This window comes from Condylura cristata, unplaced genomic scaffold (assembly GCF_000260355.1).
Source record: "Condylura cristata isolate star-nosed mole 26May11 unplaced genomic scaffold, ConCri1.0 scaffold00016, whole genome shotgun sequence".
Lineage (NCBI taxonomy): Eukaryota > Metazoa > Chordata > Mammalia > Eulipotyphla > Talpidae > Condylura > Condylura cristata.
The window spans coordinates 42,373,473-42,395,180 of record NW_004567117.1 but is presented as its reverse complement, the minus strand read 5'-3'; the positions used below and the strand labels follow the sequence as shown (position 1 = coordinate 42,395,180).

Sequence of the window (21,708 nt, the reverse complement as noted above, 5' to 3'; positions counted from 1 at the left end):
AAGTAATTCTCTACAATGTCTACAAATAATATTAAGAAACTGAGAACATCTGTCTATATAAACCTGTTTAAGACTTGATGCTATCTCCAAGGTAATATATAAGTACGTAGGTGTCCAGTAAAAGTAATCTCCATGTACATGTAAAAATTCTTCAATATGAACATACCGATTGCCTTTCAGAGGGGAAATGTTGAAATCTTTAGGCAGCCATGTGTCTTACTACATTTCTTTCATGTTGAGACACCAAAACAAAACATGAACCAACAGTGGGCCTAGTCCTGTTATTAAAATTTTCACACAGACTGTCACCAGCTGAGCTAAAACAGCAGCTGTCCACTGGGAATAACTACAGAAATGTTTTGCCCATTGGCCTGAAATCAAACATACGTTTTCCAAGAACAACAAAAATTGAACATTTTTCTGTCATTGTGCGTTCATTAGTGAGGAGTGTTCATTATTGAGTTATACACCTGGGTCATCAGACTGGTGTAAAATCCCAGCACATGAGTCATGGAAATCTTCATAGTATTTTAAATTTTAGTTTTTCAAATTCTTTAAACAATAAATTATTGATTCTGATTATTTTTTAACTGAACACTTGTAACAGATCATGTCTATAAAAAGGAAGAAAGGTCATGGGCCCTTCCCCTCCATAGCTAATAATGCAGGGAGCAAATCATATCCAAGTCTTTATTATGGACTACAGCTACCTTCTACTTCCTTGGTGCATGCATTTAAGACAGCATGACAGGTTTTACTCCTTTCCATGTTCTCTTTGTATACATTCAAGTATGTCAACTCATAAATTCTAAGAGAAATAACTGGTAATGTAGAGCAAGCCTTCAATAGTTTGGTTTTTACTTCTGAGTTAATACTGTTTTCATGTAGATGGAATTTGCTTGGCTTACAAGGCTTCTGGATGGTTGTGGGGCTCCATCACTGGCACAATCAATGAAGAAGCAACCACATCTCTCCATGTAGGTCATCCAGATGCACAATGATCCACGTGTCTTATTAGCGCTCTCGATAAAAGTTCAGTTTATTCAGAATTTATGGTCTATGATTATAAAAGCCTTTTAAGATTTCCTAAGATTCTGACGTCTAAAAATGAATGCATAGCTTTTCTTCCTAAAATTAAAATGACAATGGTCCCAGAGGCACTGAGCATGCCTAACTCTTTCTTCCTTCAAAGCAGACATGGCTTCTCAGTAATCTCTGGATGTTTACCTAATAGAAAATAAAAATAGCGACCCTACCTTCTGTATAGTGATGATTCCTTCCTGTGTATCTTTGTCAACAGAAATCTTGAAAATCCCCAGACCATCGCCATCCACAATCCTGTACTCCATTTCAGCATTAGGACCTATATCTGCATCGGCTGCTTTAATTCTAGCCACGACAGAAGCCACTGGCAGAGATTCTGGAACATTATACTGGTAAGACCCTGCGAAAGAGAAAACAAAAAATGAACAAAACCTTGCACCATCTCACCAATAATAATGTAAGTATGTAGTTGCCTGGCTATTGTGCATCTTTTTTTACTTAATTCATTTCTATTTTTGATAAGATAGATGGCACAGCCAGTTGAGACCAGTGAGGAGGTTACGTAGCCTCAGATGGTTTGGGGGGCGTTGAGCTCATCGCCGACACATGAGACAGCAACAGACAGTCTGAGCACAGGTTGTAGTTCTGGTAGTGAACAGCATGCCAATTTTAACAGGACAACTTTCATGTAATTTAACATATTTGTAAATGGCATTAATAGTCATTGAATAAGATATGTAAGTATATGCCATGAAAATTAAAAATAATATAGTGTAGCTTAGACTTCAAGTAACAAAATGTAAGCCTAAATATTCCCAATTAGTTAGTGCTAGAATTTAAATAATAATATATTTTACTAAAGTGTTTTTTTTGTTGTTGTGTTTGTTTTGTTTTTAACTAAAAGAGTTCAGGACATTGGGCAGGGAAGTTTACGACAGCAACATCACTCATCTATTAGCTTACAGTTTACTAAAGAAAGTAACAATTTCTGTGGGTAATATGTAGTACTTATTTGGGATGTAACAGTATAGAGCAAAACAAAAAAAGAAAGAAAACAAAAGCTAACATTTTTATTTTTCTTTTATGAAAATATTTCAACGTTTCCTCAACGGGGGGGGGGAAGGGGGAGGGAGAGGCCATTCTGGAAAGCAGATGAAATACTGGAAGCATCCCTTTGAAAGGGGGAAGTGCCTCTGAACATGCCCTCTCCATACATCTCTCATCTTCTACTTTTTCCTGCTTCTTCCACCCTATTCCATTTCCTTTGGTTGTTAAATGTTCCACTTCCTCGTGAAGAGAAACGGCGCCTGTTCCTAAGAGCACATGAGAAAAACTGTGCATCGGAAGGGAGTCCATTTAGTCTGAAAACTCTCACGGCTCTTCAATCCAAAAATATCCAGATTAAAACAGTATTTAGGTGATGGAGAAAATTCTAGAAAAAGGCAATCCTACTGACGTATTCTTAGCCTCCCTCATTCAGTAAGAGGGAGAGTAGCCAACATGCTGGAAAGCCTGGACTCTGTCTTATTGAATTTTAGCACGTGAAAACACAAAAATCCTGTGTCTTAAGCACTCTTAGGTTTAAAGACACTGTTAATCTACAGCAGCATTTGAAAAGAAACACAGTGACATCTGCATTTGTGAAGAAGTTTCCTTGACCAATAGAATTTGTTTCTCAGATGTGTTTGTAATCAAGCTTACAAGGGCATTTTCCTTATTTTCTTCCGTATTTTCAGGAAATATCATACACTTACAGGGAACAATACAGAGGTAACTCAAAGAGAATACTATGAAATGCTTTTTACAAGCAGGCACCTCTCCTTTGAGAATTGTTTTGCCTTTTTCTTGGTTAAGTCAAAGGTCACTTTGGTCAAAGAAACTAAATTAGGGCTTGCTCTTTCACGGTTCTTTGGATTGATTGCTATTGAAACGTTGAGTGTTTGCACAAGGAAGAAGTAGAATTGCTGAAGGGATGTCCAATGTGTATGAAAACTGCTTTAAAAAGAAGTGTGGGATAAAAAATGGAAACCTCAGTGCACTCCTATATTGAGCTTTAAAAATAAAGCAATACTTTTAGTGTATACAATTCGTGAATTGTATCTGAATTTTATTAATTTCCAACAATAATATCATAACTTACAGGATGCATAAAAAGGAAGTCAGAATAAGAGAGTGATGCAGGCCCTCCCTGGTGGTGCAGCGGGTTAAAGCACAGCACTGAGAATCTAAAGCCACTTCTGCATGAGTTTGATTCCCGCCTGCCCCGGAGGTGACCACATGGCGCGGCAGACCTCTCCTGGCCTGCCTGCTGCTCCCCTCAGCAGTGTGCTTCGTCAATCTGCCTGTTCTGCTCCTCACTCTGTCTCTGGTGAAGCTTCTCACCGCCCCTGAGCCTCTGGTCTATACCCCAGTTCTGTATGCACAAATAAATCTTTAAAAAGAGAGAGAGAGAGACTGATGCATACCCACACTGAGTAACTATCTATCCAAATGTGAACAGAAGTCACATTACGCTTAAGATAGAGACCGCACAAGTATATAATCGCTTCTATTCATGATCAATTATTCCACTTTTCTGACTTAAAACCATGCCTTTGAAAATATGATAGAATTACCTGTTTGAGAGCTCTTTGCAAAAAAAGAAAAAAAAAAGGAAAAATATTCTTTTAAAAAGAGATATTTTCAGACTGTCAAGGAAAGCTGATACACTTGCAACTTTCAAGAAGACCACTTACTTCTAGGAAAGCGAGGTGGGTTGTCATTGACATCCGTCAGGGTCACGGTGACCGACGTGGTTCCCGAGAGTCCTCCATTTTGACCAACCATATCCTTTGCCTGAATAACAAGCAAATACTGGTCTTTAGCCTCTCTGTCCATGTTTGGAAGGGCGGTCTTGATGACTCCTGTAAGATTTCAAATCCCAGTAAAACGCATCATGAATCACTGCATTTCTACCAACACAGAATACTGATACAGGTAGCAAGCTGCTTGTGAGTTCACTTTTGCAGTTTTGTTTGTTCATCTTAAATGATTTTAATGCATATTAAAGACCAAAGGGAAATGCCAGTTATTGACAGTAACTGTAATATCATTGTATGCTGTAGAAAATGAGTAATATGGGAGATGAGGCTTCTCAGGGTTGGATACAGAGGGTTCTTTTGGCTTTATGGAAATGTGGTTCAGAAAATACCAACTTAGAAATGAGTAAAATGTTTCACCTTATCATAGAATAATAGGCCAATCATTGGTACAAGTGCAAGAAGATACATCTTTTTCTTCTCTTCCACCATCTCCATCAACTCAACTTCTAGTGACATGAACTTGCCCTAAACAGTTTAGCAAAGGTCCCTACTCTGCCTCATTACAGAGAAGAGAGCAGAAACATTCCACCAAGAAAAAGGCTGAATGGTGGTTTATGTTTACTAAGCAAAAGGTCATTTCAATCAGCAGCTAAGATTGGACACCACAGCTGATGTTGAATCTCACAAGCTGAGGAAAAGTGTAAAAGGTAAACATGGGAACCTTGTTCATGAAAAGCTGCATCATCAAAAGCATCAATGCTGCAAGTTTCTGTTTAATTATATTTAAGAGCCATCGCCTTAGGATTCAAATATACGAGAAACTGATTTTAGGACATGTTTGGTTGAGAAACAACTCAATAGTTATTATTGAAGTGGATTAGTTGTTTTATAGAACTAATTAATCATTATAGAACTAATTAATCATTGTCTATACTAGGTAATAGTATGTAATTTGAAATTTTAATTGTTGCTCATAGATATGCAAAATGAAATATACGCCTAAGATAATATACTGAGCAAATACACATAGAGGTAATGTCAAGCGAAAAGCTGCTTCGTTCATAGTGACCAACACAGACCCCGGAACTAGCTACCTGCAGAAATATAAGAAGTCTAGAACCTTTTCTTTTCTTGCATATTTGTCTTTTCCAACAAACCAACGGTTCACCTACCCACCTAGGGCCATTAGTTCATTAACGAAGCTTGAACCCTATCTAATCCATGTTAGTAAACCGACTGCAATTTTCAAGGGGATGTCAGAATATAAATCTCAGCCGACTCAGACCTAACGAAGAATGACTCTGGAGTCACGACCTTCTCAGGGACAAACAGTTGTTCCATACAGGATGGCTCTTGGTGAGGAAATAACTTCTGACAAATTGGGATAAACATGCCCTTTTTGTGATCAGTTTAAAAGTATCTGATATTCTGCAAACCTACAAACACGTTTAAACTGCCAATGGAAATTTTCAAAGGCTGGTCTGTCAGAAGCATGAGGAACCATGCTCTGTTGTAAAGCTACACCACCATAGGTGGCTGCCTGGAATGTCCCAATAGTCTAGTTTGGTGACTGTCCTGGGGGTAGAGTCACACGACAAAAGCCTGTCCACATTTTGAGAGAGGTTTAAACAATTACTCTAAAGAGTCCAAGTTATATTTAACTCTCTTGCTCACTTAACCCTATTTTGTTCAGCTATGAAACACCGACACATCTCAAGCACACTTCAGTATCTTACATATTTACGTTATACTGTTAAGATGCTTGTGTATCAACATTAACCACTAATTCTAATACAGTAATTGAGTGCACTACAATCACATTAATACAAGTTCACTTTAACTCTTCCCTGGAGGAGTTCATTTATCTACAAACTGCTTATAATGGATCTTTGAAATATCACAGCAAAAAGCAAAAGGAACACAGTAGTAAATCCACTCGGTTCAGTGGGTAAGTGCGTGATACATATTCTTCTTAGAGCTATAATGATTCTATGAATATTTCATGTTCTTCAATACTTCTGTGAGTTTTAATAAACAAAAAAATGACTGACCTCCAAATACTTACTAAGCATAAACAATTTTTATCTGTGCATTCTGGGACATATATAGCTATATAGCTCCATCTTTCCTTTTATTATGTTAATCGTCTTTTATGTATTTAACCCTTTTATTTATAAATTGAGTATTAGCTGTCTTGAATACTAGCCACTAAGAGTTTCATCTAGATGACAAGATATGAGTCGCTTTTAGATAAAAGTTCCTACTCATGCAGTTTTAATGTATTAGTCACTTTTCCATCCAATATCAAGTTTTTAACCTTACACGTTTATTATAATAGAGAAGGACCCAGAATACCGAGTATTCATCCTTTTGCAGTTTTGACTAGTGGCATAATTTTTGAAAGGAAATACAGTACTTACTGGGAAAGAAAATAGTCAAAGTTACTCATATTTTTATACCTCATGTCTCTCTGCAATGATTCTATAAATAACTCTTTCCAAAGCAAAATCATCATGAAGTTTGTAAAGTAATGCAGGTCGCAAACGTAATTTCCAGTAGCCTCAAATATTAACCATATTTTGACAAGAGTGGAATAATTGGAAGAAAAGTGAATTTAAATAAGGGCATTCAAAAGTAATAGATTTTTGGTTGGATGGCTTCTGTTAGCTTTTATTTTTATAAACTGTTGACATTTGGAAAAAAATTCTCATACATTTTATTTGATTTGCATTTCACTATATATCACTGAACACATACACAGGCAGACTGTTAACACTGTGTCTAAAGTGATAAAAGCCAGTCTTTTCTAAACAGATCTCTAATTCTGTGAGATTGTTGTGGAAGATAGTAGTATTTAATTTCAATAATCAATTTTAGCTGCTTACTATGAGAAAATATATCCTTGATAGCCTCTGAAGAGAGACTGACTCAGGTTTTAGGCATTCTGAATAATAATTTTTCAACTGACCTCGTAACCCAGAACTTTCCATTTGTTTATCATCTATATACCTATGAAGCATAAATTTATCACACTGTCATCCAGCAACTGTTTGGATTTTTGTCTGATCATAAACTTACAGGTGATTGTCTAATGTCCTTCCACTCACCGATGACACACATATACACAGATATTTTATAAGCATATACATATGTTTTTAACATCAAAGCTATTCGTTTTGCTGATATTTTCTCTTTCAAAACATTAATCTAGCTTTTCTATTGGATTGTTTCCATTAAGGTAACAGCAATCTTTTTTTCAAAGCACAGTTTGCTACAACACAGCCCTTTTTAAGATTTTTTATAGGAATTACATGTAACAGACAAGCGCTATTTCTGACATCACCCTCCTTTAGGGAACCCAGCCACTACTGGCACCTGCAAGCTGCATACTCAAGCTTCGGAACAATGTCAAGAATCCAGGCAACCACACAACCCAGGTCACAGGAGGTCTGGAGTTTTATTTGATTTGGCCCCTTATATCCTAGACAAATAAGATGAGTCGCTTTCCTGTACGTTTTTGAACTCTAGCATCTATATCTTATTTGGTTTGTCTACTCAGTTACTCATACTTAAATACTGCTCAGTGAAGCTATAGAACCGTAAAGATGGAGCAAACCAATGATAACAATTAAGTTGGAAAGAATATCAGAACTAGCATCAAGGAATCCTGGAGGAGTTGCATCTGCAAACTCACCAGGGGACACACTTAGTAAACCCCAACACGGGGTGAAGCCTTTGTACCTTGAGCCAAGTCACAGAATGAAACTGGTTTGAAGGACATACTGGGGTGGGGCTTTGTGATAACTACGTCATTCGCATAGTGTAATTCACAAAATTATGATGTTAACAAGACTGCATGTAACACATGGTACTATGTACTCACACCTTATGCTTGAGAAAGAACTAACAGACAAGAATAAAGTCAAACCCTTGAAGTCTGACTACAGCATGGACACCCCCAAAGGGGTGGCGAAGAGCTTGGGAGCACAGGTAGGAGAAGGTACAGAAGACTGTGGTAGAGGGTCTCTGTTGGTAGTGGCGGTGTGATAACGTATTTCAAGAGGTGTGCACCTATATCCCTAAATCATATACAGTTTTGATAACCAAAGATACCTCAATGAACATAATAACCTCCCCCCATACCCCTGCAAATTTCCTAATTGACAAGTGATGCTGAACTCTCATGCCCTTTCCTGGATGGAAAACATGATGGTAGAAAAAACAATGCACTTCTGGTCATGTGGACTTAGAAGAGCTCAGAGAGAATATGTACTAGGTTAATGACCTGCGATTAAGAAACAGTGATGATCATTGACAGTACGAATGATAGTAATATAATGATTTTTCATTTTTAAAAGAAAAAGACAAACTAAAAGACGCATACCTAGCTGTGGTTTTGTCGACCTATTTTTACATCTTGATTTAGCATATTTTCATGCCTACATTTTGTTTTCTTCTCCAAAACCCTTCAATTTGGAGATGGGGAAATGTTACTTCTCACTTTGATAACAAATCATTCGGACAGCCAGTTAGGAAGACTAAGTCAAACTTGATTTATAGCTCTCCCTGTGCTTACGGGCTGAACATTTTCTATTTTTATCAGAAAACTACTATTATTATCATAATTTGCTAAAAAGACATTCTCCATGGTAGAGCTAGCAGAGGACAAAAATTCCCAGAATAATTCTTCCCTAATGAATAGAGAAAGAGAATACCAGTGAGCACCATGATGATGCCTTAACAACAAGATAACATTAACCCAAACATTCTCTCCCTTCTGTAATACAGCCTGAGGTTCTGAAACTGAACCTCAAGTTTGAAGAACTAAATAATATGATCCCATGACCGAACCACTGGCCATTTTCCTGTCACAGGGAACCTTTGCAGTGAAACCTATTATCTTACAGCAAAGCTAAAATCACCAGCCAGTCATTAGTAGCACCAAAATATTTAAGTCTTGGGATCAGTACATGCTATTCTGGGACAAATTATATAATGCAGGAGTGGATAATTGGTGAGCAAATTGTCAGAAACTCATCAATGTCTCTCTAGAAGCAAAGGGTAGATATATAAGGGAACGGGTGGGAGTCTGAAATCAGGTTTCTCAGATCTATCATTAAATCAACCCCAAGCTCCCCTTTTACATTCACAGGATTCCTATCATAAATCAAACACTTTCACTTGTTTCTTCTTTCATACCTGCTTAATCAGAACTCTGTCTTCTCTATTAGACCTACCAGGTGGCTTTTACACTCTACCACTGTATCACAGTCTCAATGAATACCCTACAGAATGATGAGCTAGGCCTGAATTTATACCTTTGTTCATGCATGAAGCCTATTCCATTCCCAAAAGACATTTAAAATATTTATCTCCATGGAGATTTCAGAATGAATTAATATTTTCATTTTTAAAATATGGAAAACAAGATAATGGGCGTGAAAATATTCATTTAGGATCACTGGTACTAACAAACATTCATAATCATCAAGTTGTTTTTTGGAGAATTATTCTTCCCTGCGATAAAAATTAAATTATTATGTAGACAAATTTTGGATTTTTACAGTGATGGAGAAAATCAACAGCATACACCCACTCATTTTCACACCCACCCACTTTTCCTTACACACAAAGCTGAAGAGCAGAGTGGATAAAGTATTATTTTATAACAAATGCAACAGTCCTCCAAATCATAATCTTGTATAAATCAAACTAGTACAGCTAAAAAGCAAAACAGTATCTACCAACAAACCAGTCTTTCCAGCAGTTTTGCAACTCATAGGGAAAAAAAAATAACCGTTCAGCTGATCATCATCCTGATTTCTATAATTTTGCTATCTGCCCTGAGAAAACTGACTTCTTAGAAGGAAAAACTGAGTTTAATTACCTGTTCTACTGCATGGTTATTTTGATGTCTGTTGGAGACTTAAGCTCTACTGTGTACAATTCTTACATGAAATAATTGCAGGAAATAAAAATCTAAAATGTAAAGAATCAAAACTTTCTTAAATAGCCAGGAGACAACTGCTGAAATAGTTTTAATATATTTTAATATTCTGCCTTATTTTGGCAGGAGTAATGACATGTGTTATAATGAAATACCTTTTAAAAATACGAACATCTCTATAAATAAGATACTCATTACCAAAATTACACATAGCAAAAAGCACAATACAGTGTCCATGATCAGTGTTCAGTAGGATAAAAATAACTAATATGGGTCAATGACAAGTGGTCAGCGATGATTTTATAAGAAGGGTCACAGTCAGTGTTTACCTGTCTTTGGTTCCACAGAGAAATATGGCTGCCCTTGCAGGATGCTGTAGACCACTCGGGCGCTGTTGCCATAGGTGGGGTCATCAGCATCTGTGGCTGTCACCTGTACCACAGAGGTCCCTACATGCCAAAGCAAAAGCCAGTGAATGAAAAACTTCCAACTGCCACAAAACATAAGCACTCATAAAATGCTAGCCTTCATGCAGTTTTCATTTTCATGTGTCTTGACATGCAAATGATACCATATTTTTGGTATATAACACCACCCCCCCAATGATAAATGCTAAAAAAAAAAAAAAGTCTTTAGAAATAGTCAAAGGATGTGAAAACACATTGGCAAAACTTAAGAATGATGAAGTGTGTTGGGTGAGGACAGACTGAGAATCGGGATGTACTGACACTGAATACTCAGCCACCAGAGACTGGCAAAATGTTTTTAGAAGAGTAATCGCTGTTTAGTCTCAATCACTATCTAGAAGGCAGCAGCATGAGAAGTAATAGCATCATGACTCCCCAACTTTTAGGGGAACTCATAGTTATTGCTCATTCAATTAAAATTTGACTCTTCTATAAAAGACTGGACATTTGGTGACTACTCAATGTCATTGGTGAAAGTTTTATTTGTTTCTAACTTCTGATTTAAAAAATAAGAGAAACTTGAAAATACCCCTCCCCACAAAAGTAGGAAGGCTTGACAATTTTAAAAAATCACATGACTAGCTGTTTTTTCCACATTTCATGTAACTGAATGTTGTAGCGAGTCTTTATTTACTATTCACTTATTTGGCATGGAAGGCATTTTATTGTAGTCTGTTCTCTTTATTTCCATTTGAGTACTATATTGAAAATATCAGATTTCATGTTTGTTAAGTTTATGTATTTCAGCATTCGCTATTTTCTCACTTATGTCCGTGTGATGGAGAGTGACCAGTGTTTTATGCTCTTTTCCTTGGATGGACACACAGGTATATATGCACAACTTTTCAATTCTGAAGCTTTTATTTTACAGATAGACTTTGAGAACTGTGCCTTGTGGATGCCTGGTCAAACCAAGTGGGAAATGACACCTGTTTCTTAAAAAAGTTAAGAATTTTGATGTTTAAATGTTAGATTTAATGACACTGATACCCTCTCCAGGTTTTTTTTTTTATAATGTATCATTTTATAATGCACCAGGATATCACCTATGCTACTGATACAGACAACTTAAGACAAATGGAAACTGAAATCCAGTAAATTTGGTTGCAAATGTTTTCTTCTGTGTGTCCATTAATTTACACACATTCTCAAAAACTGCATTCCCCATGGTTATTTATGGTTGCCAGGCAATGACTAAACTACCCTAGGGGGATATTGGGATGTTTTAAATCCTCTAGTTAGCATCCAAAGAAAGAAACAGTCCTGAATAATCGACATTGCAAGTTTGCATATACCTGACTCTTAGTGGCCATTATAACTACTTGGTTAGGATTAAACACCTTGATAAACTCCCACTCACCATAAATCCAAGTAACACATTGTATCCCTTGTTCTTAGGTTGAATGTTGATATTAACCCAGCTGTCTGAACTAGTGTCAAGTAAATCCTAAGGATATTCGAAAGCATTTTCTAAAAAGCCCTGCCCCTTAGCATCATCACACCCTGGTTAGTGCTCACACACGCCCAGCTTGCCCAATTTAATGCCAGTCACACCCTGATGCAATCTGGGTTCTCGGCCATCCAAATCACAGTGCACAGCTCAGCCTCCTAAACATGAACTTCGCATTATGGAATTTCCATGGCAACAGTCAACTGAGCAAGCCAATGGCAGCTTTAATCCTAACCAAGTAGTTATAATGGCCACTAAGAGTCAGGTATATGCAAACTTGCAATGTTGATTATTCAGGACTGTTTCTTTCCTACTCCAAAGCCATCAGTCTCATGAAGTCGAATTGTTCAAACATAGCGCAAAAATTACTGTTTCACAAACAGCACTGATGGAAGCGAACAGTGCCGACTCATGTCTCTAGTAAATTCAAAATGTTGCCATTGCTGCTCTCACTGCTGCTTTCGTTAAACAGCAGGGACCCTCTGAGGCTGTGTACTGAGGCACAAGGAAGAATCCCATTTGGCCACAGAAGTGCTCACATCAGATTTCACAGAGACAGATGGTGTTTCCCCTCTCCCCTAGGAAGAGAAGGGTTTCTTTCCACAAGAGCCTCACCTCTGGTTCATTTCGGCTTGTGTTTCTTGAGCATCAAGAGCTCTAACACCTGAAATAAGTCCCCCTTTCCTTCTGACAGAAGCCAAAGTCCAAGGCCAGTAACTGAGCTTGCTCAGCAGTGGCGGCTGGATGGTGGGTGCAGGAATGATCCCCATTGATTTTTTCTTTTTTTTTAAGATTTATTTATTTGTGCACACAAGAACTACAGTGCAGGCCAGAGGTGCTGGGGGTGAGAGGACTCACCAGAGAGTAGGAAACAGAACAGGCAGATCTACTGACATACACTGCTAAGGGGAGCAGCAGGCAAGACAATAAAGTTGTATCTACTCTAGCCCATTAATTTTTTATTGTTCCGAAAGAGCTTTCATACGTGAAATTATTTACTGGCTGAAAATGACCCTAAAAATACCTGAATCACTTCAACTTAAATTTATATTATTTAATACCAAGTCTAAACTTGAAATACTTTACTTTTTGCTTTTCCAACAATGAGGCATTGTCAGAGGCCTTTGAAAAAGTCCTTATTATTCAAAAGTGAGTGTTATAAACTTGGTATACATTTCCATGCATTTGAGTTTCTGGAAGAATCACAAAAAAAAAATGTGTGGTACCGTGGAGATGGACATCTGTGGGTTCAAGAATGTTTTGTTTGTGTTCTGTATGTTCAGGCCCAGACACCGACAGGCCCACTAGTTACGCTGGCCATCTGCCGAGACCTCAACCAGAGACATGCGGAAAGCAGAATTGTTACTCGAATCTCAGGATTACTCTCCTCACAGAGCTGCAACTGGAAGGATTCTCTTAAAACTCTGTAGGTGTTATTTAATCACTCTTTTAAATTTAAATATGAAGTTGAAAAGGGCATGTGAGACCTAATTATGTCTTAGGCATATGGCTCCAGCCTCCCTATTTGTGTGACCGGCATTAATCCAGTATGAAACTGAAAGTTCGATGCACATGTGAGCAATTTCTGTTACATGAGTGATTCCATAGGTGCGGAAATTGTCAGAACTACTCAGTGAGGAGGAATCGCCTCAGTTAAACAGCATGCTGAATGACCGGCCCTGGACCCTGGGGGAGGGCTCACCGCCCCCCTTCCCCCTCGCCCTGTGTCCCGGGCTACACAAACTCTCCTGTCCTGTTTCTATTATTTTAGAACTTAGACCACTGGATTCTGAATCAAGCCTCCTCCTAGCAGACACAGCCAAGGCCGCGTGCTCTGGACTTACCCACAGGAGACATTTCGGGAACTCCCGCGGTGTACGGGCCATCCAGGAACTTGGGTTCGTTGTCATTGATGTCCTGGATCTTGATGACGAACTCGGACTCGGGCTCCACAGGCTTGTTGGTGAGCCGGTCCAGCGCCTGGGCACGCAGTGTGTAATACGCCTGCTCCTCACGGTCCAGCCTCTTGGTGGCGTGGATGTCCCCAGTGTTCTCATCAATGATGAAGATGGAACTCGCCCCTTCGCCCGACAAGATGTATTTGATGGAGCCATCTCCTTTATCAACATCAGAGTGAAGCTGGTGAAAAATTCATGCGAGCTGAGATTAGCTTACAAGTGAGTCAGCGATATGGAGACATGCTGAAATGATTCTCATGTCAGGCAGCAGAACAGGGCACTTATTGTTCTTGGAAAGTTAAGCTGATGCTTGGGAGCGGCAGAAGGCTGAGAGAAACGTGTCTGCTCACACTGTGAGCCAGACAAGTCCATTCCTTTCTGCACAAGCTCACTGCTCACAGTATCACCTATCACCCCCAAAGTTAGAAACTTTGGGGAATACTACTTTTGATTTGGTTTGTTTTTGCCAGTTTTCAGCTTCTACTTGGAATAGAGCAGACATCCAGTCAGCATAGAAAATGGGGTGGTTTGCTTTTATTGTAAGCCAAGGGACCAGCTATGGAATATTAGTAAACTTAGAGCTCATGTATTATGTAATGTGCTTAGAAATATCCACCCTTTTTGAGAGTGCAATCCCACTTGCACCACCAGTCCCCCTAAACTAAGTGAGTCTTCAAGACCCCGCTGATCTCTAGAACTGTATATATCTCTTCTAAATACAAGATAATCACCCGCCTGGATCCCAACTACTCTCTATTCACCAAGCAAAACTGCTGCAAGAGCAGGGAGCTGAGCTTTGGGGGCCTGATAGTGACTTAGTGTAAATTAACTTATGAAACTAAACACAGGAACCATGTACATTTGCACATTGGGAACAGCAATAATACTCTCCATGATTAGCAAGTATGCATGGGTGTCCGGGCACTAAATCAGCCTCTAAATTCCATTCTATATTTTAAAATTTGAGTTAAAAAAAATTACACTGCTCTCTGAAGTAGGAATTTTAAATCAATATGCCTGAGACTTCAACTAAAACCTTTCTTGAAATACCAAGCACTGCATTAGATTTGCATGATTAACCCCGGCCCCAGCAGCCAGGCAGGCACCTACTGATTTGCATTCCATATCTGGAACTGTCCCTGTTGTATGTCAGATTATGTTGAACAGGGGAACCTTAGGAAACTCAGAAATAATTACACATTTTCCTGAACTTCCTAACCTGAGAAATACAGTACTCAATCTATCATTTCAACAATCTTTTGTCCTCTATAACTACCATCATCTGGGCTTTGATGAATATGAACGCAAAAGCCCAATTTACCAAATAACAAGACTTTGCTCTGCCCGACAGGACTACATTTACATTCTTTAAAAGACAGGGTGCTAAAAATATAAACCATGGAAAGCTATTTAAGAAGATGCATGCACCCTGCCTCGACAGCCCTCTCAGTTGGCGGCTGTGGGTGCCGGCCTTGCCCAAGGTTTGCTTACGCGATTCTTCCAGCACATTCTCCCACTTGTGGCTCAGCTCTACTGTTTCAAATACTTAAAATACCTGATCCATCCTTTAATTTCTATAATGCAAAAAAACTGAAATTTTGGCACCCGTCATAATTCAGATATTCTCAACAGAATTAGCAAGGGGGCGCCTGGCTATTTAGGGACAAGCCCAGAAGAACAGAGGTGAATGCAGAGAGACAAGTAAATATAAAATTTGAAGAAAGATTTAATAGGACTTATTTATATAGGAAGCGAGGAAAGGGAGAGCTAAGAGAGAAGGGAATGATTTGTTGGCCATTCCACTGCCAGATGCTGTGAATCCTAGGAGCAGAGACACCAGCTGTGCAGAGATCACAGCATAAGAGGAAGACAAAAGAGGGGCTAGGCACGCCTGCCTGTAAGCTGTCTTTGTAAGGTCAACGTGGTGGCTCCGCTCTACCCCCTAGCTCCCTTGAGCCTCCACTCCAGACTCCAGAAGGTGGAGTCTGCAAAGATCCGCCTTTTACCATTGAGTTGATTAGCAGCAACACCGATTATACAGAGGTTGTTCCTCCCTGTTCCTCTTACAATGGTGCATGTTTACTCAATGCGAAGAAATAATGTTTTGCAATGTGTTGGATTACACAGTTTCCTAAAACACCCTACGGTTTATAAATACATTGTTCTCTCCCTCTCACTTAAGAAGGGGAAAAGCTAATTATTATTAGGGCTATTGAACAAGTGTACTGGTTGGCACTGTTGTGAGTGTTCTCTACAGGCTCATGATGTACCTGATGAAGCCATCTCCTTTTATTGACCCCAGTAACAGATGAGGAAATTAAGTTAGAGAAAAGTTCTATATTTTTCCCAAAGTTGTACAGTCAGTGTTGTGTCAGGACGGTGAAAGGGCAACCTCTACCCCTACAAAGGGATCTTGCCTCTGAGAGAGGAACTATTTATTGTCTGTGAGGTAGGGAGCACAAAAGTCCCCTGAAAAAATTCAGAAAAAGTAAAGCACATACACCCTGCTCCTGCTAACCACCCCCACTTCTTACAGAAGCTCAAGGTTCCATCAATGCCTATTATAACTTGAGTCCTTTCTTGGCAGTAGAGAACAGCAATAAGCTATGAAACAGAACAATATGCTTGTTCCTGAGACAAGAGCAGATGGTGGGTGAAGATTCTTTGTTTCTAAGCTGCTAATCCACCAGATACTATGTCCTACACACACTTCTTAGGTGTGAGATGAAGGAAGAGGCCATGTCCAGAAGATATACAGAAGCGATACACATCTTGTCTTTAATAAAATTTTCCTCTATCTCTAAATCTCATCAGATACTCTCATTTACAGAACCAGCTTTTATGCTTCACTCTTCCAATTCCTGTCAACCAATTGCTGCTTTCATGGCAGAGCAAGACTACTCCTGTGAGGCTCCAGGTCAGGAAAAGGGGACACACTGACACGGTTTCACTCCTGAATATGACCTTCAACTTGAGCTCTGAAGCTGCATTCATCACCATGGGGCGCTGTGAGCTGACCTGTTACTGACAGCAGATGAGCTTAAATGTAAAATCAAGGTTCACGTTACTTGTTTCTCTAGTCATTCAAGGATCAGATTCTTTCACTAGCACTTCCATCATCGAACCCACGCAAGCACACACACACTCCTTTCAGGAGCCCTGAACTTTATATCCTTCCCATTCCTGACACTTTTCTCCCAGCTGGGTCCATCTCTAAGCTTGTAATCACTGCCAAAATTCACAAGCAGAAAATTGCTTTGAATCTGAGCTCAGTGTCCTTGCAAGGTTAGCATAAGCATCTGCAGTTAAAAGTGGATGGTGACTTTGCAATGTTGATACGGGTACAGAACTGTCAGAGGCATTTTCTATCTTTAGGGAAGAGCACATGCATTGGTCTAGTCCTAACCGGTGAAGGGAAAACCACACCAATAGTAAAAAAACCACCTATCCCTGTGAGGAAAAAAAAAAAATAAGGTTCAGCAAAGAGAAATGCCACAAGGGCAGACCTGTCAGAAGCAACCCTAAATGGACACATATGTGTGCGCAGGTGTGCACATACACAGCATTCACAAGCAAGCGATAAACAACTGGCATTAAGTGTAAACAATTACCATCCTCTGTGAAGTGCTATGATCAGAGCAAAATAGACCAACCTATGGCCTTGCATTATGGAAAATGAATAAATGATAGTTGAAAAGCAACCAAAACCATCATTTAAACTGCCGACAGGGGCAGCATAGAACTGCATGCTGTATTTTTCATTTGCATACAAACTTGCAAACCGGATCCGATGATACCTCTAAACAGCAACAACAACAACATCGTGATCATTAATCACCACTCAACATTCACCTTTCTAGCAGGATCCCAGCCTCCTTTTCCAAGTATTTACGGTGGCACCAACGTAAATATTTACAATAAGCTTTTATTTTGTTTTCTTTTTGCAAATGAGTCTCCTTCATGACAAAAGCAAGGATTACAGTAAAAAAGGATTAGAGTCAAAGGATTGGACAGGATGCAAAGTGCACAAGACCCGGTGTGTGTGAAAACCATGCTGGGGGTGGAGCGCAGCACTGCGAAGCTAAGCTATGGCCGCTTCAGTGAGAGTTCGATCCCCACCCTGGAGGTGACCCACAGGGCGCAGCAGACCTCTCCTGACCCGCCCGCTGCTCCCCTCAGCAGTGAACTTCATCCATCTGCCTGTTCTGCTCCCCACTCTGTATCTGGTGAAGCCTCTCGCTGCCCCTGCACCTCTGGCTGTACCCCATTTCTGTATGCATACATAAATAAAAATCTTAAACAAAAACACACTGGCTCCAGCATCCTCTGCTTAATACTCTTTCCCACCACCTCTAAGACAGCCCTTGCTTTTGGTTTCTCTAAATAAGCTAAACCCAGAAACATAAAATGTTTCGTTTCTCTGAGTAATCTTAATCCGAAATCCAGAGTCTTTAAATATTTCATCTTGGCTATTATAAAACTAGCTATTTATCCTCTACTTTTAAAAGCTATCTAAGTGATCACAGTCTTTGGTGGAAATTATCTCCCTAAAATATACAATGAAGGACATCAGACCCCTCATCAATCTGTGTTCTATCGGTTAGCCCACAATTCTAAGCATGGGGACCCCACGATTCTAAGCATGGGGACCCCTGGGGCCTCTCCTCTGTCTCTGCATCATGGCTCAGGGAACACACTAAGTTCCAGGCATGCAGGCCAGTCCCACAGCTGCACACAGCAAGCTCTTCTGTTCTTCACAGCAAATGCCGCTCATCATCTTAAACAATTGATATAAGCCCCCACCAAGTCCTCACCATCCCTCCCCACCCCAACAATGTTTGAATATGTATCCCAGGATTCTTAAATTCTGCTTTGTACTGAAAATCGGGTTTAGTTGTTTTTCTATCCAACTCTTTCTTTCATTTACAAGCTCCCTGAGAACTACACTCATTCTACACTCTCAAACTATTTCTTGTAAAATTTAGGAAATGTAAAATCCAGTTTGTAAAATGGTACTGCTTAGTGCTTATTTATTTCAATTTCTAGTCATTTAAGTGTTCATAATATTAGGCAAAAAGAAAAAGTCAACAAACAAAATGACCCTCTCTCCAGTTGGTTCTCGCTCCTCAGAACCATCTAGCTTGAGCTCAGACACCTCACTGTGCTTGCTCAGCACAGGCTACTTACATTCACATCTTTGTGCTCTCGGAGACACAACCCTTCCCTGCAGAAGCAGATGTTCTCCCTTACCTCCCTCTTCTTCCCCAGGACTTTGCTACAGAGTTGGAAGGTTCCAGAGACTAGATTCCTGGCACTCCATGTTGAAGTAAAGTTCTATCAATTTAATTTTGAATTTTGAAGTGCTATGGTGACTATACTTGAGGTGTGGATCCTATACTATCAAAACATTAGTAAGGATGTAAAACAGTGGTACTTCAATTACAATTAAAAAATTAAAAAATAATGTAGATTATTTGGAAGAGAATAAATCTTAAAATTTCTCATTTAAAAATGATTTGTAGATATGTATTGTGATGATCAATTCATAATATATAATAAATTATATTTGACACTAATATGTCCTGTGTCTATTACAATTCAATAAAAAGACAATGGATTTAAAATTAGTAATATTGCAATGACTAAAACTGAAAGCAGACACATACCCTGAGATGTTCTAACAAATTGCTTATATTAATTTAATACACAAATGACCTGGACTAGAATTTTAAATCAACCTGCTTAAACATAAGCCAGAAAGTAGTAAAAATGCTTCAATTTAGCAAAGACAGACTTAAAAATAAATCAGTTCAAAATATTGATCAACATTTCTAATCCTCTCTATACTTCTTAAACAGCTTGTTGCTGGATCTCAGTCATGATTTTGCCTTTTTCCCTAACTCAGTCTCCCCCTTTGTAAAATGGACATAAAATAGTCACCCCACGTAGCATCACCCGACAAAGCAGCAGCTAACGGGGATGACCAGTAGACTATGTTTCATCAAGGGGGATGACTATATCAGGGTTGTACTTGTCAGGATTCTGACCTTACAAAGTAGACTCAATGTTCATTTCACACACATACACAAAACAAGCAGCAGCAAAATCTAGACATAAGATGAAACTGGGTGAAAGGTCATGTTTACCATGAAACTTGACCATAAGCAAATGCAGCTAAAGGAAACACAAGCTTCCCTGCATCTCACTGACATACCCACTATGAAGATGGCATCTCACTGACCTACCCATTATGAAGACGGCAATCATTAGCGTTTCATGCTCCATTTTACAGACAGCTAGAACTCCTGCAGCTTGTTCTATTAAACTTTCACTAGGTTAAAATGTGCATCTGATAAGAAAAGAGTAAAATGCATTCGTATATAAATAAAACTGTACACTGTACATTTGTGTACAAAATGGAGCGATGGCAAAGCAAAACAGGCATCTTCTCCTCTGCTCAGCATAGTAATCAATCTGAGATTGCATGATCTTGAGTATTAGCAAAGCTGTGTTTACTACCGTTACGAGACTTATTATTAAAGATCCTTGATTGTTCACATTTGCATGTGTATTACAGACAGCTAGAACTCCTGCAGCTTGTTCTACTAAACTTTCACTAGGTTAAAATTCTAAGTATAGAGGGCAAATTTAACCAATAATTAGTGGAAATAAAACTGCTTGAATACACACATTACATGCAAGTTTTCTTTTCTCATTATGCTTTTTAATAGATATTTTCCACATGCTACTGGGTACCATGTAATTATCAAGCTGTTGGAGAAATATTACAGATGAAAACAAGTGTGTGAATCATTTCTTTCTGCCTGAAGTAGTCCTAATTTATAATGATCATTGTGGTCCAGGGTAATGGAACACAATTTAGTTGTGAAGCATCATTGATGAAGATGCACAGTTTAAGAAGTATAGCTATTAATTATTACACATAGGGTAATTTAAAAAGAAAAGACAGAAATGAATTCAGGACGTGCTTAGGTAAGATCACAATTGCCAGAACAGTAAAAGTTACAACTGCTCAGACTCTTCCATCTTCAGGAAAGCCCCGCACTCCTCCCATGGGGGTGAACATTCCTTCTGGGGTTTGTGTCCACGTCCTTGGTGGCAGACTAGTCCAAGTGTAGGCTGCACAAAGGAACCAGAGAGAGTCACTGTGCCCTCCTGCCCTGCCCTTACTGCGCCCCCTGATGCTATTCAAGCCCCACGCAATCCCCTGTTGTAGGTCAGATCTGTCAACGGACATTGCACCTTGAATGTTGGACCGAGGATAAAATGAATACATTGGGCATTTGAAACATGTAATTTTCTATCAGTATTGGCTCACATGGAGAAGGACAGTAGAATTAGCTGCATTTCTTAAAGGGGAATTTTTTATTTTTTGTCAGAAACAATTCTCCTTTTGTGCCCCTGGCATGGTTCCTCAGACCTTGACCTTAGCAGCCACATCTTATCCATCAAGGGCAAAGCATAAAACGCTGAAAGAAGCTTTCTCCAATCTACACAGCTTTGGGTGCTCGCAGAAAACCCCACAACACTCACTCATCCCCTCTGACTGCTGTCTCCAGGCCACACTCCTGACTACCAAGCAGCTTCAGAAATCTGCCTTTAGCTTAATCCACAGGGCCTGGCCTGAGGAGTCTCCTCCTGGGTGCACCCGCCAGCACGCCACACGCTGTACTCTGGGACTCTCATGCTCTTAGTTCTGAACTCCACATGTGCACCAAAATCACAGGCAAGAACAAACCTCTGCAACGGGTCTGCCTCTCCCCCTGGAGGATACGATACCTGCTCGGATAGGTGGGGCAGGCTGAGTAGAGCATGTGGGCACAAGACTCGGGGCAGCTTCATGCCGAGGGGGTCAAAGACGGACCCCCCTGTCAGAGGCCAGTGTGTGGGGGACTGAGAGGAAGGGGCCCAGCAACTTCCCTTGTGATACCCGGATGCTCCATGTGCCATGGGAACAGAGTGGGTCAGCGGAATGGCGGGAGAAACACGGGGCTGGGAGTGTGGACAGAGAAAGGGAGGG

The 21,708-nt window shown here is 39.6% G+C and overlaps 1 protein-coding gene across 1 annotated transcript in view; it reads right to left on the bottom strand.

The window, feature by feature from the left end:
* CDH7 (cadherin 7, type 2) overlaps window positions 1–21,708 on the bottom strand; it is a 101,341-nt gene that overhangs the window by 44,316 nt on the left and 35,317 nt on the right. The window contains exons 2-5 of the mRNA XM_004683961.2: window positions 13,554–13,848; window positions 10,122–10,241; window positions 3,780–3,947; window positions 1,257–1,444 (exon numbers count right to left, since the gene is read on the bottom strand). Coding sequence (XP_004684018.1) covers window positions 1,257–1,444; window positions 3,780–3,947; window positions 10,122–10,241; window positions 13,554–13,848 — 771 coding nt within the window. The remainder of the gene's footprint in view (window positions 1–1,256; window positions 1,445–3,779; window positions 3,948–10,121; window positions 10,242–13,553; window positions 13,849–21,708) is intronic.